This window comes from Ambystoma mexicanum, chromosome 3q (assembly GCF_040938575.1).
Source record: "Ambystoma mexicanum isolate Mex_15411 chromosome 3q, UKY_AmexF1_1, whole genome shotgun sequence".
Taxonomy (NCBI): Eukaryota; Metazoa; Chordata; class Amphibia; order Caudata; family Ambystomatidae; genus Ambystoma; species Ambystoma mexicanum.
Window position 1 is genome coordinate 369,214,213 of NC_090926.1, and position 26,800 is coordinate 369,241,012.

General features: G+C 49.6%; 1 protein-coding gene and 1 pseudogene across 1 annotated transcript in view; one reads left to right on the forward strand and one right to left on the reverse strand.

The window, feature by feature from the left end:
• Positions 1–3,353: 3,353 nt before the first annotated feature.
• Positions 3,354–26,800, reverse strand: part of G3BP1 (G3BP stress granule assembly factor 1) — a 731,395-nt gene continuing 707,948 nt past the window's right edge. Inside the window, exons 11-12 of the mRNA XM_069653996.1 lie at positions 4,701–4,810; positions 3,354–4,163 (exon numbers count right to left, since the gene is read on the reverse strand). Of these exons, the coding sequence (XP_069510097.1) occupies positions 3,957–4,163; positions 4,701–4,810 (317 nt within the window). The 3' untranslated portion in view covers positions 3,354–3,956. The remainder of the gene's footprint in view (positions 4,164–4,700; positions 4,811–26,800) is intronic.
• LOC138582422 (LETM1 domain-containing protein LETM2, mitochondrial-like) lies at positions 14,534–15,345 on the forward strand (annotated as a pseudogene).

A 26,800-nucleotide genomic window follows, 5' to 3' on the forward strand; every position in this document is an offset into this window, starting at 1 on the left:
CATCTTAGCTTCCTCTCCAGCATCCAAGTCCAGGCAGCAGTGCCCAGCAAAGATGTACACACAGACTTCCTTCACATTGCTGCTTCACAGATCTCAGCTATTGTGAGGTTTTGCAAAAGCGCAGCAGTCGCCAACTTGCCTCTGTAGGTATGGACTCTAGGTCTACCTTAAAGTGATTTGTTTTCCTTCTGGTAAAATATGAGAATGTATGAAACTATTTAGAAATGGAGTGTTTGCAAACAGCAAAACCTGTGCGATTGAATCATAATTGGCAAAGTTCGTTTTTCTGACCTTTGTTTTGTCAATATAATAGAGGACCCTCATGACAACAGTTTGCAAGGCTCTGAGTGGGCAGAGGGAATCGGGAAGTAAGAGGGCAATGAAAGTTTGATTTTTGTGAAAATCTGAGAATCTTAGAAAGGATGGGCATGTTCTTATAGCTACCATGTTCTTGTGAATCACCATACACAGTTAATTCATGTGCAGAGGGCATGAATTTTGCTTGCCCTTCCAGATGAGGTAAATACAACCGGGAAACAACCTTTCATTTAAGTTGTTGCAAATCTGCTTTATGTATTGGCTAGAAAACAGGGTTTAGTTTTGCCAACACAAGGCTCAGCTCCCAAGGAGGGTCAGGCCTCCTGACCAGGGGGTAGATTTTCTTCACTCCTTGCAAAAAATGTATTTTTTGGGCTAGAAAACTATTCTAAAGAGGGATTTTTGTGTATGTTCTAATAGATACATTTACTAAGGTTTGCAGTTTCTGACATCATATTTTTTCCAGATATAGACGATAGGGTAGCACCAGCTCTTCTCTTTACTACAGGGGCAACATCCCTCCAAACTTAACACACAGAATCTCTTCTACCAGAGGTTTTTCTGATTGGGGGTAGAGGTGCTTGCTTTAGAATAGTAATGCATTCCTCTGGAATGTCCAGTTAAGAGCTGCAGCATTCTACAACCTTCCATCATTTAACTAGCTATCCATTTCAGAATTAATTGGGAAAAAGCATGCAGAGCATGATCTAAAAGCCATTTACCCTGGCTACAGGTACCTGGAGACTTAGGTTTTGTGTTTTACATTGCCCGCGATAGTTGACAAGTGAATTAATGGCCATCCCCATTTTTAGTGTCCATGAATTCATCACTTAGAAGAAATTTATTTTCTACTGGAAACGATCTGCTCAGGTCTGCTTGCTATGTTCAGAATCCTTGGCAGATGTGCTTCCTTGATGGAAGCCAGTACCAGATAGTCTGTGCCACCTTTTGGAGGTCCTGTACTTGGCGCCTCCCTGTTGAGTACATGGTTCTACTGTAAATCTGAATTCGTATTAAGGATGACTAATCGAGGGCAGGAAAGCTTTGTCCAGTTAAGGTGGGCGCATAGTGAGCACTCTGCTCCCCAGGAATCCATCTGCCACAATGGACTGAACTGTTGATAGGTTAAAACAGCACTCCGAAGTAAATTCTCATCCTTGCACCATTTAGACAGTTCTTCACAGACTTGGGCCAGATTGGAGACTGAATTGGAGGACCTTTTACTAATAGTTCTTGACTGTACACTGCAGAAACCTCCAATACTGTTCTATTACCAGAACGTGGAATCAGGAGTTTTGTGAGTATACTACAAATATCCAGTCCTCTTTTTGCAGGGTACAGCAGCTTTTATAAAGGCATCCAACATTCCATACTTTATTTATTTGCCACAAAAAGGGCTAGGCTCAGTATTTGATCTGTGCCTTTTCTCCCCAGGAAACAACTTGAAAATATTCCTTTCCCTCGTAGAGATCTTGGGATTGCTCCTTTCAATAAGACTTTTTTTGGGGGGCAGGGGGGTAGGGAGAGCTTTGAATAACAATTATGTATAACTGAGCACCAAATTGTCTTTGGTGACTTTGCCATGTTGGTAAACGTGTTTAAAGCCTACCACTCACACACCAGTGGGGGAAATGTCCCCCAGAAGGATCTGCTTTGGGCAGCAGTGGATTTGCCTGCAGGGGATTGGAACTGCTTCTTTTAGCTAAGTATATTTGGTAAGGAGATATTTGCTGGATTTGAAATGGTTGCCTGTGAAGTTGCTGCCTCTGGTGGTGGCACAATGGATGCCTTCCCTGATGAGAACCTCAATTTGTAAAAGGGTGTGAAATCCTTTTGATCAAGACCAACGGATGTCAAGCTCTCATTCTTCATCCTCAAAACCCATCTGACCTGAAAAAAGGCACCCAGGAATCCAATGCCAGTAACCTTGTGCTGAGACCACTTTAAGGCCTGCTACTGTGACCACCATGACAATCTCATTTAGGCCATGGCAATAGTTACCAGTTGAAGACTACTCTAAATCTTTTGCCTCAAGTGTATAACCTGGGTGGATCCGGGCACGCTCTATTTTCAGCAGATTATCGGTTCATTGACGGGAAGGAATTCAGCCATCCTCTCCACTGAGTTCCAAAGGCCCATGTGCCTGCTTAGTAATACCAAGGAACATGTGGTACAGCCGGCAGCAGTCACGTTTTATAACATCCACCTGTAACACTAACATCCATCCTTTAAATCGATGTGGCAGGGTTGATGAGAAAAACTGAGAAGCAGAAATGCCTGTGACAGCTGGGAATGTTCCTAGATCCAGCAACTGAATGCAGAGATAAGGAAACACTTTTCACCAAGGAAGGGGGCGGTGGGGGCATGTGAAATGTCAAAGGTCTTACCCCGACATGTTCAGACAAAGCAATCTCAAAGCAATCTAGATTGCTTATTTGGTGCTGAGCATTGTTGAAAGGTGTATCCCTAAATATCCGTAGCACAGGCTCCCTATTTGGGGCATGTTAAAGAAGGCTGTTACTCCTATTGATTTTTTTTTGGAGAAAAGGGCCTTATAAAAACATCAGTCTTCGCGGGATCCAGAATATAATCGAAAGTGTATTTCAAGGAAATGTGATTGGCGAGAATATCAACCAAGATGACATTTTTCATAAAATCAGAATTATTTTAAGCACCACCATCAAACGTATTAAAATTTCCACACACTGAACTCAACCAATTGCTTGGTAAGAACCATTATGTACTTAAAACGCAGTAGGGTTCTCACTAAGTAACTACAAAGGTTGCCAAAAGCACAGCGAGTGCCTGAGCCCTTATGTCTACAGGGAGCCAGTCCTCATTCTTAGTTTTATTATTTTAACAATTCACCAAGACTGGAAAGAGATAAATAGAAGGCACAGCAATTTTCTATTGAGAAGGGGGCTTTTGCCAAACAGAACTAAACATTGAAACCAAAACCCCCTAAAGAAATAAATTAAATGCACACATTAACAAGCCAAGTACCTACATTCCTATATCACAATCCCCCAAAAATATGAGTGGTAAAAACAGTAGTTTATTTCTCTCAGTGATCGCATTAAGATACATAAAAAAAATCTGATGAATACTTGTTTTTCCCAAATTTCCTTTAGGCTGCGCCACAAAGGGAAAGTGACTTAAATAGCTATGTCAGCGCGGCTCACAGCTTTTGAGATGTGGCAATGGTAGGAAGAGGGATGATACTTTAGAGTCTCTGGATGCGTCTCAAGTGCTTGGTCTTTCTAAAGGCCGGTCATGTGCAAGTGAAGAGGAAGCTTATTCAGTTCACTGAAATTCACCCAAATTTCAGTTTTTTTAAACGAATATCCTTTAAAAAGAAAAACAGAACCACTTAGAAATAAATCCAGTACATATTTTCAGTGAACACAGGAGGTCTCGGTTTAAAATTATCCACTTCTCCTAAAGTATTGTTCCACAAAAGCTGAAATCTGGGACAAAACTAGAAGGAAAAAACCCAATGAGACATGGGGCAGATGAACAGTATCAAAGGTAGGAGGAGTCCATCAGGTTGCGCAACCATTCCATGGAGCCCAATATGGGAACAACAGGCTGCAGAGGAATGGAGTTCTGTGCCACTGCGAGTCAACGTGGTTGTGGGGTCACTGACGCGGACCAACAATTCCTCTTCCAGTCCCAAATCCAGGCTTTGGTGGCATTCCACCGCGTGGTGGTCCTCTAATCCCTCCTCCTAGCCCGCCACGAGGTCCAATGCCACGGGGCCGATTATCTCGCCTGTCTCCTTCTCTGGCAGCTCGGGTTTTCTTTTCTTCCACATTCAGTCGCACCTCCCCCCTAAACATGATTGGCTATAGAAGATAAAAATGTGTTGCAGAATTAGAATTCAAGCTTTAAAAAGACATGATATCTTATGTACAAAGGAAAACTAGCAGCTGCATCAACCAAGAAACAACCGGCACTAAATCACAAATATCGTGTCAAGAAGCCTCTGCAAAACAACTGAACTACAAGTACACCCACCATCTATTAAGAGTGAGTGACAGTTATCTCTGTACTCTTAGAGCACAAACTCGCATGGGACAAGTGCACTCTTCAGTTAAAGGCAGCCATTTATCTGCAATTGTCATTTCCATAAATGACAAACTGAAGACATTCTAACAGTGAACACTAAACATTAGTGAATTAGCTTGTGGTAGAATGCTGCGCAACTTAAAAGGCTACGGCATCGTATACTTGGCTTAAGCACAGTGTGGTCTTCCTGCGTACAGCAAAAGTTGACTGCCCAAGAGGAGGCTCTTCAACAGATTGTAGCAACTACTATTCGCAAAGTAAAATGAGAAAGCAAGATGAGCAATATTGTGAGCATTGTCAGATGTCAAACTTACCCGGCTGCCAAGGATTTTCTGAACTGGTTCGGAATCATCAAAAACCACAAAGCCAAAGTTAGGGAGTTTCCCGCCACTGTTAATGCGAAGTTCTAGAACGTTGCCATATGCTGTAACGGGAAAGAAAATGCATTTTGCTAATGTCCACTACAAATTAAACACGTCCAGAGTATTTTGTAATTCTAAGCAGGAAGCAGTTTCACAAGAGGAGACCGTCTGTAGCATTTTCTCCTCAAAAGAAAAAAAGATATACTTTAGCAAATCTATTTTTAGCAGCGGTTAACAAGGACCGCCAACACAAAGCATTATGTAGTCTCAGGAAGCTTGCAATGCTACTTCATCATTTTATTTTTTGTACCAATCAATTGTTGCAACTGTTATCCCAACTTATTTGATAGCAGACCGATGAACAAGAGAAAGAAGGGGTACTGCCATCCAAGACTGGTGTGCCGCCAACTATATGCCTGAATGCCAGCAAGAAGGAGATCCTCATCAGCACACCTTCACCCTCCTTTCCCCTCTCTCTGGCCGGCCTCCCATGGCCCTCCACCTACCCCCACCTGCGAGGCTAATCCTACTGCACTGCTTCAGGAGGTACTCTGCCATTCCTCTCCTTCCTCCAGAAGCTCACTGTCTCCCAAGCTCTGGTTCTCTCTAGGTTGGACTACTGCAACTGCCTCTTTCTAAATCTACCTGCCTCCACCCTCTGCAACTAATTTAGAACAGGACTGCAAGTCTTGTCCTTGGCCTTAAGCCCTGGGATCATCTCTCTCCAGCCCCAAGATCTCTCCATTGGCTCCCTGTGGACGGAGGGATTACATTCAAAACCCTCTGCATTGTCCACAAGGCACCCTGGGTCCAAAATATCTTCAGCTTTCTCTCCGCAAATACCTCCACCCTAGAGCTTCACTCCTCTACCTCCAACTCCCTCAGGGTCAGTCGTTTTTCAAAGAAACGAGCTGGGGGTAGATCGGTCTTTGGCTGGGGCCTGCCTCTGGAACAGCCTCCCTGCCACTCTGAAACGAGGAGAACCACCTCCGGAAGCAGCCCAAGGCCCTCCCTCTGTGCTTCTGCCTTCACCCCCCATCCCTGTTGATCTATTCTCTTGGCACCGTGCACCTGACCCATCCTATGTCTTCCGGGCCGAGGTACCTGCTCACCCACCCGCATTGCCTCCGGGCCACCCCTTGCACTGGGGCCTGTATCTGTACCAATGCAGCCCACCCCCCCTTTTATTCCTGCACTTATCAGACATACCCTGTCTGCTGCCTTAACCCAGCACTTACCACTTGCTGGCTGCACTACCACCGTTTGTTGCCTTCACTATTTTTTCATCTGTTTTCCCTCTGCTCTGCACTTTCCACTCCCCTCTACCATGCACTTGTGCGTTCCCAATGTCACTGGGGCTAGTAAGACCGTTGTTTTTGTTCCCCCGTTTCCCTGCCTTGTCGCGCTCTGAAACACTTGTGTACGAGCGCGATATAAATAAAATATCACTATCAATATAAAAAAAAAATGACATAACCAGGGCATTAGTGAAGACAAAGAAAGGGAAAAGAGGAAACGCAGTAAAAGGTGCTTTCTATAAAATGCCCAACGTCTCCTCAAAACAGACTGTTTATGTACACTTCACAGATTTGATATCCATTTCTGTGATGTTTGTGGAATTGGGTAAAAGCACAATCTTGCAACAATTCGTAATGGAATGGAAAGTTAGATGAGACCATTACATGCAATTTATTATTCAACGCAGGATACTAGCCATCCATCATGCTCGTCGGACTCAGACACTCTGAAAAGAATATGGATCAAATAGGTTACACAGTCAAGGCATACGTAGAGGGTCTTCCCCTTCATTGTCCCATATAGGAGTGTAACATTTTCTCTCAATTCTGGGGAGGGTGGATGGAGACGAACTATAGAGGCCGAAAATCAACTTTTGCCAAAAATAAGAGTGTCCCCTCTACGACAATGCCAAATACCTGATCCTACAGGATGGTTCACACTTCGGGTCTCTGAGCAGGTTAACTCACCAGAGGTGACATCCCCATTTGAATATCAATCTATTCCTGCTCAGAGACAAGCCAGAACCGAAAATCGATTCGTACTGTCAATTCATGTTTTGTGTAAACGTGGTGCATTTTATGACATACTCCTGTCCATACTAATATCTATATTATTGGACTAAGATATGACAATTCTCTCTTTGTCAGTGCGATATTCTAATAGCTATTCAAATTGTGAAAGCTATTATAGAAGGGACTTAATAATCAAGATTGTGGACAGATTATTATGGACAAGCATGCATTTGAAAAATAACTGCATAGCATTGTATTTACCATATCATTTGCAAGCTATTAAAACAATATTTTTTTTAACATGGTGTGCAGTGCTGAATGAATAACCATGGATAGGGAAACCTTTGGCACTTATTCTATAATCTGGAAAGTAAAGTGGACATCATTGCTAGCTACACCGTAATAACAAATGAAGGTTTTCCAATGGCAGGGCACTTCTTTAATATGACTGTTGTAAAAAAAAAAAGTGGGGAAAAAAAGCGAGTCGGCCTTTTTACTGAGAAACACAACCAAACATGTTCAAGGAGCAGGTTCCCATCAGGAAGATCAACCACGCCATAGAACCATCACCTAGAACAGGATATTTGGCTGTGTTCATTCTCAGCCAAGAGGCTCCCACATTTGCATTTACATTTGAGAGGCGCACTAAGTACCTGGATCAGGGCAATAACGTTTTAATAAGGTTTACTCTGAGGGTAGGGTCAAGGTAATGCCATTCACCTTTTTAAAATAAAATGAATAAAGTTTATCAAAGTAGAATTTCAAAATAGTTATGATTTTGTCGGATTATCGCCCTCAATGGCCAGCGTTTGTTTGGCATAAAGGAGTGAACATTTGAGTGATTATAAGTATTGTTTACATACATTTCATCGGTATACAGAAGCCAATCCATCTCCAATGACGGTCTTTGATTTGTTGTAAAAAATGCTGGAAATTCTGTCTGTACAGCAGTGTTCACACTGGAAGCACTGTGCTGCGAAAGAGTCAGTCGATATCAAAATTAGGGATCTAAGGTTTGCTGTACAGAGCAAAAAAAAGTCACCGAACATCCCATGTCTAGTCCTTTTAAGTGTTTCTGCAGGATTGTCTCATCGACACATACTAGCCACAAGAGTGGTATACGTTACAAATATTTCATATTGGAACTGCTAAGTACAAATTGAGGCATAATGAGAGTCCAATGTCATAACATTTTGAAAGACTAACACCTGGAAGGGCCCCTTTAGGGAGTCTGAATAATAGCCAAGACCTCAAATCACTGATCATGGCTTCCATAAAGTTGATCGTTTTTATGTAAGATTTTCATATAGATGACCTGGGTCAACCACAGAACTTGTTGCTTTGACTTGGTCATTATTTTACCTTGTCCCTAGGGGAGTGGTAATCTTTTTCCCCTCTCAACTAGTCTTACTCTTTTTATGGGAGACCTTTTTATGTCTGTCCATAGTGTATGATTTGAGTTCTAGTTTCCTATAACTGGACTGAGTAATGTACTATGGTAGCACACAGCATTTTAAATGCGGGGGCTTCCTTTTAATTCCTTTTCTTGTGTGAACTATTACCAAGATGTCAAGTGAGATTCACATCCCCTTTATATTAAGTGAGCCAGTACACCCCACCTTATGTGGAGTGCTGGGGGATACAATGTATCATCTTTCTTACTTACCTGGTAACATTTGTTTTACAATTGCAATTTTATTCGAAAGGCTGGTGGATGTGGTTTTACTTTAGTAACTTTTTAGTCTTATTACTTGCAGGCTGTTAAATCAGCCACGATAATGCACAGAAGGGCCACCATTCTGAACGGATGGTGCTCCTTTTTTCACCATTTCTCGTTTGCTTGTTTCTGAGGTCTTCCCCTGCCATTCGAGGGGGAGGGCGGGATGACCTCAGTGGAAGTATTGTCATCTGCGGGAATCCTTTGTATTCCCTGCCAAGGGTTTGTCTTTCACCTTGCCCTAAAGGAACTCAGTCTCAATGGGGGGTTGGCTGTCCTAACACGACAGCCAGACTGCCCCTTTCTGTGAACTGCACGGAGAGATTGCAGATGTTGTGATGTACTTCCCGATAAATACTCCGAACCTGGAAGCTGCTGACAAGTCGACCACTGGAGCTGAAACCAAAGAGGAAAATGAAGAAAAGGCACCTGCAACGATATACAGTGACTGGAGAGACTGCTGTGTAACCTAAGCCTGAGGAGACCCCTAGCTTCCAATCGACATGGGTGTCCTAAAAACAAAGACTCCAAGCCAGACACTGGTACGATCCACTAGTTTCAAGAAGACCTGCATTTTGAGCCGACCTTGCTGGGCTGCAAACCGCCAATAACCTGGCACCTCTAGTCTGAGTGCAGTACCGATTTATTTTTCTTATAAAGGTGCTCATATTTCAAGCCAGTGTTTCAAAGCACCAAAATGTAAAATTAAGGGAGCAGGGGAACAAATAAACAAGGGAAATTACAATAAATACATAAGGAAGCAAATAGACAGCGTTCCCACTAGGCCTTGTGACATTTGGAACATGCAAGTGCAGAAAAAAATAATGGGGAGGGGGTGTAATTGCTAAAGACATCCGAGGCAAAGCGGAAGGTCTAAGCCCACAGATAAGTGCTGGACACAGATGGACCCCCAGCCGGCAGGTGTGGGCCCAGAAGGCAGTGCAGGGAGTGGGAGGGACAGAAGCTGGTGGTGATTGGGCTGATGGGCAGGACCCTAATGGACTCTTGAGGAATCAGGCCGCCAATTACAAGGGCTGAGGGGATGGTTAGTACGGGAGGGAGCAGGAAAGAGGACAAAGGTCTCGAGTTGCTTATGGACCTTGAAGTGGTCCGGTTCAAGAGAGAGGGAGGGAGACTATTCCAGAGGAGGAAGCCAGTCGAGGAGAGAGATCTGCCTCCAGCTCTCTGCTTAGAGACGCGTTTGACCAGCAGAGAGTTGGAGCAGGAAGATCAAAGGGATCTGGAGGGAGAGTATTTAGTGAGATTTGCAGGTAGTGTGGTTCCAGACCCCGAACAGCCTTATGGATGATGCAAAGGGTCTTGAATTTGATCCTTGCAGCAATCGGGAGCCAGTGGAGAATTATGGTCCCTGGGCTTCAGGCCATGGATAAGTCTTGCAACCCTATTCTGGATTGGTTGAAGAGGGTGGAAAGAGGCAGGTTGGGGGGGGAGGAGCAAGGAGACAGAGAGAGCGGCACAGAGAGAGACAGAGAGAGAGAGACACACAGACAGAGAGAGACAGACAGAGAGAGAGAAACAAAGATAAAGAGAAACAAAGATAAAGAGAAAGAAAGAAAGAAAGAGAAAAAGGGAAAAAGAGAAAAAGGGAAAAAGAGAAAAAGGGAAAAAGAGAAAAAGCCAAAAGGAGAAAAAGCCAAAAGGAGAAAAAGCCAAAAGGAGAAAAAGCCAAAAGGAGAAAAAGCCAAAAGGAGAAAAAGCCAAAAGGAGAAAAAGCCAAAAGGAGAAAAAGCCAAAAGGAGAAAAAGCCAAAAGGAGAAAAAGCCAAAAGGAGAAAAAGCCAAAAGGAGAAAAAGCCAAAAGGAGAAAAAGCCAAAAGGAGAAAGACAAAAAGAGAAAGACAAAAAGAAAGATAAAGAGAGAGAGAGAGAGAGGACCCCAAGGTTTCTAGCTTCAGTGGAAGAAGTCGGACAGCCCACACGCGGCGGCCAGAGTGAAGGAGGCAAACGGAGAATAGGTGACCCGATCGGAGGAATCCCAGTCTTACTAACATTAAGACAGATGACTGGAGGAACACCAGGACTGAATAGCAGACGGGCAATCAGGTATGAAAGAGGAGACCTTGACGAAGAGTTGTGTCATCTGTGTAATTCTGGAAATGAGGAGAGATGGCAGTTATTAGGCGAGCAAGAGGTGAAGGTAGATGTTGAAAAGACAAGGCAAGAGGATAGAGCTCAAGTCTTACCTTAATACTTAGCTTAAGACTGGTGCGCATCCTGTGAGGCTGAGTGGGTGATTCATGTGTTTGGGAGTTTGCCAATACCACTTGCCCAGACCCAACACTGGAACACATAGGGAGCCTTCTACGAAGTCCCTGAACACTAACTCTGAAAGTGAATACTTATTTAGACTTTTCCTGCAACTGAACCCTATCTCAACCTGCCACCAGTTGGCACCTAGACCACTAGGGTCTCTTCTGCCTCTGCGAGAATACAATAGGGAAGTGAGCTTAGGGCCCCTTTAGGAACGTGCATGCAATGTATGGGTTCACAGAATAACAGTCCAAAAAACCGAACCAACTCAGGAAGATGGCAAAGTACCGTTTTATTAACAGTAATCTAAAACAGGGAGTTACAACGATCAACGAACGTACACTCGGTTTCTCTCAACGACTTTTTCACACAACAGACTTTATACAAAAAATACATCAGAGGTGACGTAATTCTACGTGGCAAATAAAAAACATACTGGGCATAGGGATAGGCTTAAGAGGAACATCTAAGTACACATCGGAACTAGGATTGCGATTGGCTGCCCACTGTTAGGTGGGCAATACATGCCTACCTCTAAAACAGGTATCCTTCAAAAAATTAAGTACACATTTTCTAATTGGCCTTCAAACTATAAGGCCCTTGTTATACGGCCCACAATTGTTTGGCACACTGGAACTTTCAGTTAATTAAGCAGCATGTAAGACCAGACCCAGGTGCAAGGAGATAGGCTAATTGGGTGGGGTGGTACTCAGGCCAAAACAACTCTCATCACCCAAGCCTTCTGCCATGAAGATTGTCTTTGAGCTTGGCATTGCAAAGTAGCCTTGTTTCTGGGAATGCAGGCATTCACTATCATTCTAGGACTCAAGTTAGACTATTTTCATCCTTGGCTCACGTGACAGCAGACCACGATTTGGGCCATTTTGCAGATGCTCTAAATGAAAACTCGGCACTCTTGGTGTTCCCTCTCTGCACCTTAATGAGAGGATTCATCCTTTGCACGTTCACTCCTTTCCAGAATATATAGCCGACCTTGGCTGCTTCAATCTTGACTTCAGGCCAGACAACCTTGCCATGCAGCTCCACGATTTCAGCTTATTCTTGCTGCGATAATTCCCATATTCATGGGTCCTGGTTTACTAAAGTGTATGATACCGATGTCCAGCTCTTGTATAAATGGCGGCTACGCCTGCTTCTATGAAGAGTTAGGTCTACCTTGCATTTCAGCGTCTGTACAATTATTGAATGGTTGATTCTCTGCAGCACTTTGTGCACGTTAATCTTTTTCAAATTAAAAGGTTCAATTGACTCTTTGCTTCGTCATTAGTTTGTTAGATCCATACATTCTCGTCGGCCAATATCCTCAGACTTCGCTCATACTCCGAGTCAGACTTTTTTTTTGCTCTTTCATATTCCTTCAGGGAGTTCCTCCCTCAGATTATCATCCCTTCGGGGATACATTTGATAGGGTTGTCTCAATGGGTACCTTCTTTCGAATATACGCTGCAGTATTGGCACAACTGCTGGTGTCAAACACGGCACAATCTCAGGCTTCCAATATATAGGGGTAAGTGGGCGGTATTTCCTGCAGAGGCATGCAGCTGCTCCTCTACATTCCCCCCTCGGGCCGAGTCCTCAACCACCTCCTCAATTGTTTCCACATTATGATATTTTTCTTTGAAGTAATTCTTTGGAGTTCATATCTTCATCACCCACCTCAGGGTGTCGGCTGATTTGACATGTTCATCTCCAGTCAAGGTCATGTAATTCGGGTACAATAGACCCATCGTCCCACGTACTTCCGATTCTTTGGATATAGGAACTTCGGTCCCTCTGATGCTACAATGCTAGCCTCTATATATTTTCCGACAGCTTCATCAGTCAGCTCCTTGGTGCTATGACAATCACAATCTTCCTTCCTACCACCTTTATTGCCATTTCCTTCCATTGGGGAAATCGCTATCCTGATTAACCAGATTCCGAAGATCAGCAACACTAAAATTACTCCAAGAGTTTTGAATTTATTTGCCAACCACTGCAGAATCCACAAGAACAGGGAGGCAAACCACCTGTCATCTTCAATGTCATCTGTCTCATTCTCATCTTCCATCTTGTTATGCCGGTCTGTCAACAAGGTTATAGACTCCGTCAAGGTCCCATTTTGTTCATCATGAGAAGGTATAAATGTGAATCATGATGGCCTGATCTTGGCGCAAACTCCTCCTTCCATTGCCTTGATCATATCAAGGACATATCAGTTCTGGAGGGTCAGTCATATGGCCCTCAGCTCTTCCTTAATAGCATTAAATCCCGTTAGGCTAGCATAGATTGTCTGCAGAAATCTCCCGTCTGGTGATCTGTAGCCACTAGGCGTTTGCTACTGCTTGGATCCCAGGCATGTAACGCTCACCTGGTATCCGTGGGGACGTCGCTCAGCCTGTTCTGACCTCTTACGACCTCGAACTCTTCACTGGAGTCTACTCGACTGGAGACTGGGCCTGAAACACAGGATTGGTAGAGTTTAACTCCCTATTGTCTGTGTGCTTGAACCCCTTCTTACCCGGGGTCCAACCCTTCCCTTTGATCCACAGCGCACCTTGTTTTCTTGGAAAGTGTGCTCGCCGTCCTGCTTTCAGCGCAGGGGCGCGTTGATTGATGCTGGCTCGTTGCTGCCTAGTTACTTCACAGGCAAGAGTCTGACAGGTAAGTATAATGAGTCTTTTGAACAGTTCTCCAACTTCGTTCCTTTCCTTCCTTAGGTGATGTCCGGGGATGGCGACGTGCTGCTGAGAGGAGTAGCGCAGAAGGTGAGTGAGAGCGCGATGCAACCCTTTCGTATTTGTATTGAACTGAGTTCTTTTTCTGTGTCTTTTAGGTGCCGCAACGTTTTCAGTGTGGATGCCGGTTATGAAGAAGAAATGCGGCGAGTAAGCGCGATATGCGGCGCCTCTTGATGTTTCCACGCTAACCTGGAGTGTCTTTTCCCTCTTGCAGATGGATGAGAAGTTCCGGAGACAGAGTTCCCCCAGGCAATGAAAGTTCATACTGTATTCATGGCATGGGGATGAGAGATCAGACGTAGCTACTCTCCTTAGATGCTTTGTCCCCCACTTTTCTCATGTGTTGGTACCACATGAAACTCCCCAGGTGAGCAGTTTTATCTAGATCAGTATTTATCCCTTCACCATCTTTCTCTGCAGGTCAAAAGTCGTTTTCACAGTAAGGAGAACCACAGAAAAATGGTCAAACAACAGGTATCGTGGGCTAGGTGAGAGCATCCTGGAGGCATGGCTACCTTTGCTTGCAACTGGCTTCTTGCTGCAACCAGGTCAAGAGGACCACGATTTCTCCTGCAGAAGAGCTACTGCCCTTGTGTCAGGTGTTGGGCTGGTGCACATTCAAAGTTCTCACGTAAACAGGACGTATGTAAATGTCACAGAAAGCAGGCTGCTGCTGCCCACCTTGATGCTGATCAGACCACTCCCCGATCCGTGGGCAAAAGCCAGAGCCTTGCACACTTCGACCTGTTGGCAGCAAGGTTTGCCACCAGACAAAGACTCTTAATACAAATACTGAAAAGGAAGCTGGTCAGGGCATTGAAACCCAGCAAAGTGGCACCAAAGAAACAGCCCCAGCCAAAAAGTCAATACTACAGAAAATTGTGGCTGAATTGAAATACTACTACAATGGGTTCGACATTCTTTGGAATGACACCCAAGTTGCTGGCAGTGTGGTCTAGAGGCTACTGCATGGGCAAGTGCTCAGCAGGAGAGAGAGAGACGCGAAGGCTGATGAGAACCAGTGACAATCTCTTCAGATTGTTACCATTTACTGTCTTTATCATTGTGCCCTTTATGGAGTTCCTGTTATCTGTATTTTTGAAGCTCTTTCCTGAAATGCTGCCATCAACCTTTGAAACTGAATCAAAGAAGGAAGAAAAGATGAAGAAACTGGGAGAAAAGCTGGTGCTCGCAAAGTTCCTCCAAGAAACCATTTCCGAGATGGCCAGAAGGAACAAATCAGAGACTGGGGGGGTGCCATGACTGGACAGTTCTTATGTACAGCAGGTCCACCACAATGGAGAGCAGCCAATTACCCAAGATAACGTGCGCTTTTCTAAACTGTTCGAAAATGAGCTGGCATTGGAACATCTTGAAAGATCCCAGCTGGTGGCACTGTGCAAACTACTAGAGCTGCAACCCATTGGCACCAACAACCTGCTTCGTTTCCAGCTCATGATGAAACTTCGGTCCATCAAAGTAGATGACGAGATGATTTTCAAAGAAGGAGTGGATGCCTGGAGTGTTTGAGTTGCAGGCTGTTAGAGCCAGAGGGATGAGTTCTTTGGGTTTGACAGAACAGTTGAGAGAACAAATCAAGCAGTGGTTGGACCTACATCTGGAATAACGTTCCACCTTCATTACTGCCGCTTTCTTGTGGCTTGTACTTGACTGATGTGAAGCCAAAGCCTATTCAGATACCACCTATCGAGATGCCAAAGAGAGCTTGTTAAAGAGAAGCCCATTACAGACACAAAAGAAACCTTGGTGGACACTGCTCCAACTGTGGAGGGAATAAAGGAGGTAGATTTGCCTTCAAAGCCGTCAAACACTGTTTAACAAGCCTGCTAAACCTTTGAACACAATCTTTTGGAATACATTTGGATCTCTTGTTTGTATGGGATAATGTTCCCCTCTACACCAGATGTTCTACTGCGACGACCGGAGCGGAGACACGGATGCCTCCTCTCGAACACCCGTTCCTGCACTGCAATTCTGCATTTACAACAGCAGGTAAGCCCCTCCTGGGCTGGACGGACATGCACTTCATGGCACCTTAGCAGACTGACCCCTCTGCTGCAAAATTGTTTCTAGTAACTCTAAAAATCTGCAGCACGCAATTTTGTATTTATTTTTGCGGGCGCATGGTCTGCTCTGCGTTTTATCATGCTGCTGCTTCGTCAGTGCTACAGGAGGCTAGGCCCTTCTAAGATGGCCTCCTCTGTCAAAGCATCGGTGTGCCCTTCTCTTTTTGCTGGGGCCTGGGATTGATCCTGGCCCACTTCATCTAGGCCAATGAGGTTGCCGGCAGGCTTGGTCGGCCCTCCTCACAAGACCCACTCCTAAGGCCCTGTCTAACCCTGTCCACCACGGTACGCTGTGGACCAGCATGAAGGTATGCCCCCCCCACTCTCCCCAGTATGCGTGCACCCTTCCGCTGCCCTCAGTATGCATGCACCCCCCACCCTCGCTGTATGCCTGCACCCCCTCCGCTGCCCTCAGTATGCATGCACCCCCCCACCCTCGCTGTATGCCTGCACCCCCCCACTGCCCTCAGTATGCATGCACCAACCACACCCCCTCCCCCACTGCCCTCTATGCGTGCACCTGACACCCCCTCCACCACCGCCCTCAGTATGTGTGCACCCCCAACCCCTGCTCTCCCCAGTATGCCCACACCCCCACCCCCCTGCTGCCCTCAGTATGCGTGCACCCCGCACCCCACTGCCCTCCGTATGCATGCACCCCCACCCCCTTGCTGCCCTCAGTATGTGTGCACCCTCACCCACACCCCCCGCTCCCCCCAGTATGCATGCACCCCCCCACTGCCCTCAGCATGTGTGCACTCCCATCCCCGTGGCCCTCGGTATGCGTGCACTCCCATCCCCGTGGCCCTCAGTATGCGTGCACCCCGCACCCCCACTGCCCTCAGTATGCGTGCACCCCGCACCCCCTTGCTGCCCTCAGTATGCATGCACCCCCAACCCCTTGCTGCCCTCAGTATGCATGCACCCACACCACCCGCTCTCCCCAGTAGGCTAGCACCCCCGCCCCCCTCAGTATGCATGCTTGCACCATACCCCCACCCACCACTACAACCTGTACATATAACCCCCCCCCCCCCACACCCCCTAGTAAGGAACAAGTTACTTACCTGTAACTGTTGTTCTCCAGCATGGGTCTGGCATGGATTCACATGCTCATGAATATTCCCCGTCGTCAGGCTGGGAATCCTCGGTAAAGAAAAAACCAGTATCAGTTTCGTTTCTGATCTGTCTTTCGTAGTAATAACCAATCACTGGTCTCTGCGTCATACTGACCACAGCCAATGACTGCCCTCTACCTAAGCACCGCCTCTGGCAGCCATCTTCAGATTTGGAAGCACGTGAAGTGGCAGTATGACCAAGTGAAGAGCCGCAGAGGGGTAGGCGGGAGGGTTCGCATGTGAATCCATGCCAGACCCATGCTGGAGAACAACAGTTACAGGTAAGTAACTTGTTCCTTCTCCAGCATGGGGTCTGGCATGGATTCACATGCTCATGAATAAAGAATACATAGCAGTACACACATGCACAACCACGGGAGGTGGCAAAGGCTCAACATTAAGCATCACATCAACTCAACATTAAGCATCTTACCTCCTCACCAGGCTCACCTCAGGCGAACAGGTTGCGCAGCACTGCTTGGCCGACCCTGGACTCCTCCCTGGAATCCCGGTCGACGCAGTAGAATTTCGTGAAGGTGTGCGTCGACCTCCACGTAGCAGCCCTGCATATGTCCAGCAGGGGCACACCAGATAGGAACGCCGTGGTAGCTGCGATCGCTCTGGTGGAATGGGCTCTCGGACGGCCAGGCAGCGGTCGGTTTGCCAACCGGTGACAACACATGATACAGCCGGAGAGCCATCTGGAGATGGAAGCCTTCGAGAGAGCCTTCCCCTGATTGACAGGTCCAAAGTTCACAAAGAGTTGTGACGTCTTCCGAAAACCCTTCGTGCGGTCCACGTAGAACTTCAGCGCTCTAGCTACATCCAGCGAGTGCAAAGTCCTCTCAGCCGGCGACGAAGGCGACGGGAAGAACACAGGTAACACCAAGGGTTCGTTGAGATGGAAGTCCGACGGTACCTTGGGCATGAAGGAGGGGTGCGTCCTGAGCACTACCCTCGTGTCGTGGAAAGTCAAGTACGGGGCCTTGCAGGAAAGGGCCTGGATCTCTCCCACTCGTCGTGCGGAGGTGATGGCCACGAGAAAAGCTGTTTTCCACGATAGAAACTTCAACGGGGCCGAGTGCAGGGGCTCGAACGGAGGTCCCATGAGCTTGGTCAGCACCACGTTGAGCTCCCACGCCGGGGCCGGGGCCTTCACCGGCGGGAACGATCTGAACAGTCCCTTCATGAACTCTTTCACCAGACGATGAGACCACAAGGACGTCCGCCCCGTGGTTCTGGTGTATCGGGAGATCGCAGCAAGATGAATCTTGATGGACGCGTGTGCCAGACCAGCTTTGGCCAGCGTCAGTAGGTACGGCAGTACTTGGGGAGCCGTAATCCGTAGAGGGTTAATCTTCTGTGCGTGGCACCAGACAGAGAACCTCTTCCATTTGTGTCCGTAGCATTTAAGAGTCGAGGACGCCCTGGCCTTTGCAAGAACCTCTCTGCAATCGGCCGGTATGTCGTATCCTCCAAACTCTAGCGCTGCAGGAGCCAGGCCTGCAAGTTCAGCGACTTCGGGTCGTGGTGGAGGATGGCGCCTCCTTCCCTGGAGAGTAGATCCGCGTCCGCCGGCAGCTTGATCGGCGGGGACGCTGACAAGTCCAGAAGGTCCGGGAACCATATCTGCCTCGGCCACGCAGGTGCGACGAGGATCATCCTGCACCGTGACCTCTTGAGCTGGTTGACGAGCCGGATTAGCAGAGGCAAGGGAGGGAACGCGTAGAGGAACAGGCCCTCCCAGGGGAACGAGAAAGCATCGCCCATGCTCCTCGTCTGGGGAAACCTGCTGGCGAACCTCCGGCACTTGGTGTTCGTCGCCGTCGCGAACAGGTCGATCTGGGGTGTGCCCCACCGTCGGAAGAGGCGATCCACCAGATCCTGCCGTAGCTCCCACTCGTGGCACGAGCGCAGCTCCCTGCTGAGTGAGTCGGCGATGGTGTTTTTTATCCCTGCCAGATGAAACGGCACCAGAAAAATCCCTTGGGCGACGGCCCAATGCCACAGGTCCTGCGCCTCCTTGGACAGCGCTGGGGACCTGGTTCCGCCCTGTTTCCTGATGTAAAACATGGTGGTGGTGTTGTCGGTGAAGATCCTCACCACCTTGCCCTTGAGGGACGGAAGGAAGGACCTGAGGGCCCAAAACACTGCACGGAGCTCCAGGACGTTGATATGCAGGGACTTCTCCGTCGGGAGCCAGAGTCCCCTTGCGTGCAGCTTTTCGGTGTGCGCTCCCCACCCTTCCAGGGAGGCATCCGTGGTCACAGTCTCCTGGTGGGCTGGGGTCTGGAAGTCCATGCCCGCCGTCAGGTGCGCGCGGGTGCCCCACCACCGTATCGCTCGTCGGAAACTCTCGTCGAGCTTGATCCTTTCCTCGAAGCTGCCCATCGTCTGGATCCAGCGCGCATCCAGGAATTCTTGCAACGGGCGCATCCGGAGCCTGCACATGGGAATGAGGTAGATGCAGGAAGACATCATCCCGAGGAGGGACTTGATGGACCTCACTTTGGCCGCGTCGGCCACCAACATCCGTTGCACCTTGCCCAAGATGGTCCTGGTCCTCTCCTCCGACGGGGAGGCCAGAAGGGACACTGTGTCGAGCCTCGCTCCCAGAAACAGTGCGACTTGCGCGGGCACCAGGTGGGATTTGGCGTAGTTCACGGAGAATCCCAGGTCCGTGAGGAGTTGGACGGTCCTTGCCGTGTGGACCACGGCGAGCTCCCTCGTCTTGGCGCGGATGAGCCAGTCGTCCAGGTAGGGGTAGACGTGAATCCCCTCGCGGCGCAGCTGCGCCGCCACCGGTGCGAGGCACTTGGTGAATACCCTGGGTGCCGACCGTAGTCCGAAGGGAAGGGCTTTGAACTGGTAATGACGCCCTTGGACCACGAATCTGAGGAATTTTCGGTGCCCCTTTAGGATGGGAATGTGGAAGTAGGCATCCTCCAAATCCAACGACGATAGGAAGTCTCCTTCCTCCAGCTGACCCAGGACGTGCTGGAGGGTGACCATCCGGAACTTCTGCGCCTTGATGAACTTGTTCAGACGTCGCAGGTCTAGGATGGGGCGCCATCCTCCCGTCTTCTTCACGAGGAAGTATCTCGAGTAGACTCCGGAGCCCCGAAGCCTCTTTGGGACGAGTTCGATGGCGCCCTTTCTGAGCATCGCCTTTACCTCCAGGAGAAGTTGAGGGACGTGAAGTTCTTTCCTGGCCACGGGGGGGACGCGCGGGCACCTTCTTTGAAACTCGAGCGCGTGGCCCCGGGCCAGGGCGTCCAGCACCCAACGGTCGGTGGAGATGGACTCCCACACGCTGACGAAGCCCGCCAGCCGGCCTCCCACCGGGGTGCTCCGGTGGGGGCCCGACCCCACGGCCGGTTCAATCCTGCTTGGACGCGGCCTTGCCGCCTTGACCTCCTTGGCGACGACGGCGGGGTCCGCTAGACTTGCCTCGTCCTCTGTAGGCCTCTTGCGACGACGAGCGGGCCGCTTGACGGTAGGAAGCGAAACCGCCGCCGGAACCTCTGGAGGCGCCCTTGCCTCCGCCGCTCCGAAAGGGCGTCCGTCGTTGCTGCAGGACTCCAAGGGCCCGGGCCGTCTCAGTATCCGCCTTGATGGCCTGAAGGGAATCATCCACTGTCTTGCCAAACAGGTTGTTCCCGTCGAAGGGCATGTCCAGGACTCTGGTCTGGACGTCCTGCCGGAAGTCCGTAGCTTTGAGCCATCCACGACGTCGAAGGCAAACGCCGTTGCCCAGCTGGCGGAACCCAGTGTCGGCGATGTCCGTCGCCACGGTGATGGCGTGGTCCGAGGCCACCTCACCTTCCTGCAGGATCTCCAGGGCCTCCGCCCTCTTGTCGTCCGGCAGAAAATCCAGCAGGGGAGCCATCTTGTACCAGAGCTCCCTGTCGTAGCGGGCCACGATAGCCAAGGCGTTGGCCGCTTTAATCGTCGTCGCCGCCGACGAGATGACTCTACGTCCCATAGCATCCAATTTCTTTCCCTCGCCGTCCGGCGGGGAAGTCGATGTGGAGGCCGCACCCCCCCCCGCTTTCTTCCTGGCCGCCGCGGAGACGACGGAATCCGGGGTAGGCTGCGCCCGGAGGCATAGGGGGGCCGTGTCAGGGACCCGGTACTTCTTCTCGTACCGGTCTCTTCTAGCTGGCGTCGTGGAAGGGTTGAGGAGGGAAAGGCCCTCATCCCAAATGTCGTCCAACAGAGGCACTGCGAGGACCGTCTTCCTCTTGGCCTCGCGCCGCTGATAAAGGAAGCCTTCCTTTTTCTTCTCCTCAGGGCAGAGTTGGAAAAGCTCGGAAGCCCTGGAGATCATGGAGTGGAAAGATCCGATCTCGTCGGGCGGAGAAGCCCTGGTGGGAGGCGACGACGGAATATCCTCGTCGTATGCCTCGTCGTCCGTACCCGTCGCTGCCGTGTCAGTCCCCGTATCATCCCCTCGGGTGGACGGGGAGGAGGGCTGGACGGGGCGCGACGGTTGAAAAGGAGGTGGTGGATGGATCCTTCTTTTCTTGGTAGGGGGAACACCAGAAGGTCCCGGTTCTGGATCCCCCGACGGGAGAGGTTCCTCCGTCGGTAACGGTAGCCTCGTCCTTATCTCGGAGCAGAAGGACTGTATGGCCAACAAAATGGCCGCCGAGTTGTCTTGCGGCGCTGGCAGAGGGGAATCCGACGGGCGAGCAGGGGGCCCGTCGGTATCCTCGACGATGTCGTCGTCGTCACCTGCGTCGGGGTCCATTCCGACGGGCTGGCCTTGTTCCACGCCTAGGCCGTGGCTTAAGACCTCGATCAGCTCCTCTTCTGAGGTTGAGGCCGAATCTACGACGACGCCCTGCCCCCCCTTCCTCTTCCCCACGGAGGGTTTCACGGGGGTCCTATCGATGGGCACAAAAGAAGACTCCCTCCGAGGAGGCAGGGAGATTCTGGGCCCTGAGGTCGCCACCACTGGCGCAGCCTCCACAGGCTGAGCCAGGGCCGCCGCGACCGTTTCGATAGAGGGCTTGGTCGGATGGATCAAGGCCTTCACCACCTTAGGTGCGCTCACTGCCTTATCCTTGAGGGAGGGGGCACTGCCACGCTCCTCCTCTGCCTTAGAGCTCGACCGGGGCCTCTCCAGGAGCTTCGCCGGGTGCTCGGCCTTCCTCTTACCCGACCCAGAGCGTTGGCTCGTGGTTGATGGTGCCGGGGAGGGTGCGCCCTGCCTGGCGCCCGTAGAGCCCGACCGTTCGGCGCTCCCGGTGCCAGCGGACTCGCGGTGCTTGGCCTTATGTTGGGCCCCCGTCGCCGGGGCGCCCTCAAAGGTCTTAGAAGACCGCTCGGATTTCTTCTTCTTCTCGCCAGACGGGCTCTTACCCTCCAGCCAGTTGGCGAGACGTTGATGACGGTCCTTCATGGTCCGTTCCGACATGTTGCCGCAAAACGCACAGTCCTTCTCCACGTGCGTTTTGTCCTCATGAAGGCAGTAAAGGCAGAAAGAGTGTTCGTCTTCCTTAAAGACGTTCTGCAGCTGGCATCCAGGGCAGACCCTGAACAGCTTTCCGGGCGTCGAGCTTCCCTTCTCCTGGGCCATCTCCGAGACCGGGCCTGAGAAGCTTCTGGAGTCCTCCGAAGTGTAGCTCGACGAAATCTTCACCCTTGAGGGGCACAGACGAATCCGACACGGGTCCCCGTTGATCGGATGTAGGATCGGTGGAGCTTGAGGCTCTTTTGACCGAAAGAATTGAAGTTTTTTGTGAAAAAGCGCGAAAAATAGCACTAACACTCGAGAGCAATAGCACGAGGATCCCAACACATGAACGTGCGGTAAAAATCTGAAGATGGCTGCCAGAGGCGGTGCTTAGGTAGAGGGCAGTCATTGGCTGTGGTCAGTATGACGCAGAGACCAGTGATTGGTTATTACTACGAAAGACAGATCAGAAACGAAACTGATACTGGTTTTTTCTTTACCGAGGATTCCCAGCCTGACGACGGGGAATATTCATGAGCATGTGAATCCATGCCAGACCCCATGCTGGAGAACCTATGTACTCCTGGGGTGTGTGTAGCTGCCCATAATAACCGAGACCTGCAGCTCGCTATTGCCCCTCGATCTTAACCTATCTATAGTATGCACTTGCCTCCCCACATAAAGCGGCCGGCCCCATGCTACCTTATGTTGATTTCTACCTGGCACCCATGCTTTGCATGCCTCCTCTGTACTATTATGCCTGGCACCACACACCTACCCTTGATTACGGCTTTGCATATATGAGTCGCTGCTGCCATGTAACATGTGGCCGACACCTTGTATATGATCACCATCTATGCCCACACAGCTGCTTGTATCTGCCGCCATATAAGACATGGTTGGCACCACGCTTTCGATCACGCATCTGACCCCGCAAACTTTATGGATACCTCAACGCAAGATGTGTTTGCACCATATAGCTTGCCCACATAACCATGCTATCTATGTCATGCACTTTTGTAACCTTTTTAAAGCAACACGTTTGTATGCTTTCAAATGCACTTATGTAACCAAGTAAGCCTTCATAACAGCTCCACGATACCTCAGGGCAGTGGGCGCTTTACAAATTCAAATAGATACATACTTCTCCAGTGGAAGTACTAAGATGAGACTCTGAAAGTTGAGGGACAGAAAGACAACAGGAACAATCATGCAAGCGTCCATCCTACTACTTGTTGAATTTGTTCATTCTCCATCACCATGCCACTTCATTATTCATTTTTAATACAATCAAGTTTGTTAATATTTGAAACTGTAAGAGTGTTGCAATTAAGCCAATAAGGAGCCTTATAACTGGACTGTTTTTAGGATCCTGAAAAAAAGTGTGAATATTAACATTTCTTCTAACAAGAGCAGGGTACGACAACTATAAACACAAAGACAGCAAGCACAAGCCGATTAACGTCACTATCGGTTTGTACCATATGCTTGATCACTTAGGACAAATATTCTGCACAAAATGAATCTGGATACTGATCTTGTTTCCAATTTCTGATCAAGAACCAACGTTTAGGCAGAATTATGATGCGTTATTTTCTGCTTCAAAATGTACTAATAAAAGTTAATTTCAAAATTCCTGGAATTCTCCACAAGTCTTCACTCTCTACTAGAATATCCATAAGGAGTGTCTCATTGAATTCCAGTCCAAATATGTATATATTAATCACTCGTTTCATCGTCCTTCTTGGTCATCGATCGGGTCTGCACACACTGAAATTCTCCTCGTCTTGCTTCTGGATCCACAACGTTGGGAGGGAAGGGGTCTCCTTTATAAATCTTCACATCACAGAGGTGAAAAATGGACCTTGGCAGCACAAGGGGACACTATCTTCGATAATAAAAAGGGCCATGAAAACGTGGCTCATGCCACTTCCAGGTAAAATTTTAAATGAGCACTAGGTCCTGAACATATAACTTAGGTGATGGTAATAGTTTGCTTGGATTGGTTGCTGAAATTATTTTCTGTGTTCTTAGACCGACCACCATGGCGGTTGACTTGATCTTAAATGAAACACTAGATGTCATACATGTCAAATAATCATGCATCTCATCACCTAAAGTTTTAGCTATGCTCTGGGTATCATTTCAACTCCTAGACAGAGGTGTAAGGGGCATTCTCATTCAAGACCCTGTAACTAGCTTGTGGGGGGTGAGCTGGTGGTCTGATCATGGCCGATTCCAAAGGGCATATAAGACTAGGGGTAGGTAATACAGCCATTCCCTTTTTCAAAGTCAATTTGATCTTGGCGATCCTTTCCTTGATGAGGCTGTTGAGTCTCACATATCCCGTTCGCTTGTGGGTGATGAGCAGAAAACATAAAACGTGTTTTATGTTTAATAGAAGCCCCATTTGCTCAAATAGCTCATTGACAAATTGCTGCACATTATCAGATCTTAGCAACACACAACCCCCCCCCCCAACCTTGGGAACACCTTGCACACTAAATACTTTGCTGTGCAAGTGGCATCAGGGTGTGTACACTGACCTGCCTCGATCCACCTAGAGAAGGGACAAACCACCACTAATAGATCCCTATATCCATTACATGTCTGCAGTATATCGACATTCGATATGTAAATGCTGAAACTGACCATTTGGTCTAGGTATTACTCTAATATTTCTCAGTGTATGCCCAGCAGTAGAACTGACACGATGCAGTTCACCATAAATAGTGCAACATGTTCCAACAAATTAGGAATGAAGGAGGCCACCAGGGGGCGCACAGGCAATGGCTGCCTGATCGTATCGTTCCCGCCGAGGCCCGGCGTCTAGAGGGGATTGAGCCCCCCCCCCCGAAACCCCTCCAGCGGCCCAACGGAGAGATTCAGCTGGCTGACCCCCCCGGAACGAAAGAGCGGAGTCAGACGGCCCTGGGGACCCTGAGATCGGGACCAGTGTGTGGGGAAAGGCACGGAGAGGCGCGGCCTGGGCGGCCGCGGAGCCAGGGGAGAGGCGAGGCCTTCCAGCGCCTCCGCGGACACACCGCCTGCTTCGCCGTCCTCCCCCCCGCATTTCACCCCATCTCCGGCAAGAGGGAGCGGCTAGGTCGAGGGCCGGGCCTGGAGAGACTGGGGAGCCCGCTGCGGAGCTGGGGCGGGCTCCCTTCACCCCTCTCCCCGCCTCCCGGACTGGGAAGCAGCGCGCCGGGATCCCCCACGCAGCGGGTGGCGAGACATCCCGAATCGAGCCGCTCGTGTGGAGCGGGACCGGGAGAGGAGGCTCCCCGCCCCCATCGGAGATCTGCAGAGCGGGCTGCCACGGCCCTCGGAAGAACCGGAGAGTGGAGGATCAGGCACAGCAGGCACGCGAGAGGCCCCCAGAGGTGAGGGGGTCCTCCACATTTCAGTCGCAGGCCGGGAGGGTCCGGTTGGGCGCACCAGCCCCCCCCCCACACAAAGAACGCCGCGGATTTGGGGGCTCCACTGGGGGATCAGGGTGAGGAGAGGCTCCCATAGGAAGGGGTCAAGAGTCGCGGCTTCTCCCCCCCCCCTTACACATTGAAAGAGGTCCACGGGATTGGCCCCACGAACTCAGCTGCTTCCACCGCCCCCCTGGGCCCGGCCTGCCGCAACGGATTTGGAAGGGGTGTGAGGGCCCCCGCCGCACGATGGTGGGGCATGTGCCCGCCCTCCGCAACATATAGCTGCCCCCCCTGTGGCAACAGGGGTCACTCCATTCCAGCCAGAGGAATCTTGGCCTTAGCTCCCTTTTTGCACGCGCCCCCCTGGGCACCCCGGGAAGGCAACTACAGACTAAACCGGGGGGGTTCCTCCCCTCCCCCGACAGGATCACAGAGATCCAATCTGCTGTTCACGGGGAAGCATCAGATGAGCTGGCGGGAATCCCTGCAGGCATACCGCTTCCAGGAGATTGAGAGGGGCAACAACGGTGGGAGCCTAAAAAGAACCATGGCTCAATCGGAAGACGCGGCCCCCTCCTCGTCGGCCATGGAAAGGGGCTTTGCCTTGATTTTACAGGAAATCAGGGACATGCGCTCTGATATAGCTCAGAAATTTGAAAAGATGGACCAAAGTGTCGACAAGGTTGAGGATAGACTGCTTCAGGTCGAGACTAACCAATCGGCATCAGTGTCCCAGGACATGCATATAAACATGTGGCTGGCGGCCCTGGAAAAGAGGGACGAGGAGAGGGCCCAGCAGATGGACGATTTTGAAAACCGAGAGAGGAGGACAAACCTCAGAATTTTTGGAGTGCCCGAAATGGAAGGGGAAACGGAGAGGGACGTCATCAGGACAGTGCGAGATATCATTACTCTCCTGTTTGCTGAAGAGAGGACAACGAAACTCACATTCGACAGGGTGCACAGTGCGGGGGGCCCAGCGGGGGGGCTCCGATCGATCTTGGTCCGGTTTCATTACTACTCGGAAAAGACGAAAGTGCTGGAGGAGGCCAGAAAGGCCCGAGAAATCACCTACAACAACGCTCAGATCTCCATATACCAGGACCTTTCCGCCTACACGTTGGCCAAGCGGAGAATGTGCAGCCCGCTCACACAGCTGCTCAAGGAAAAAGGTGTGCGCTACAGATGGGGCTACCCCTTCTCCCT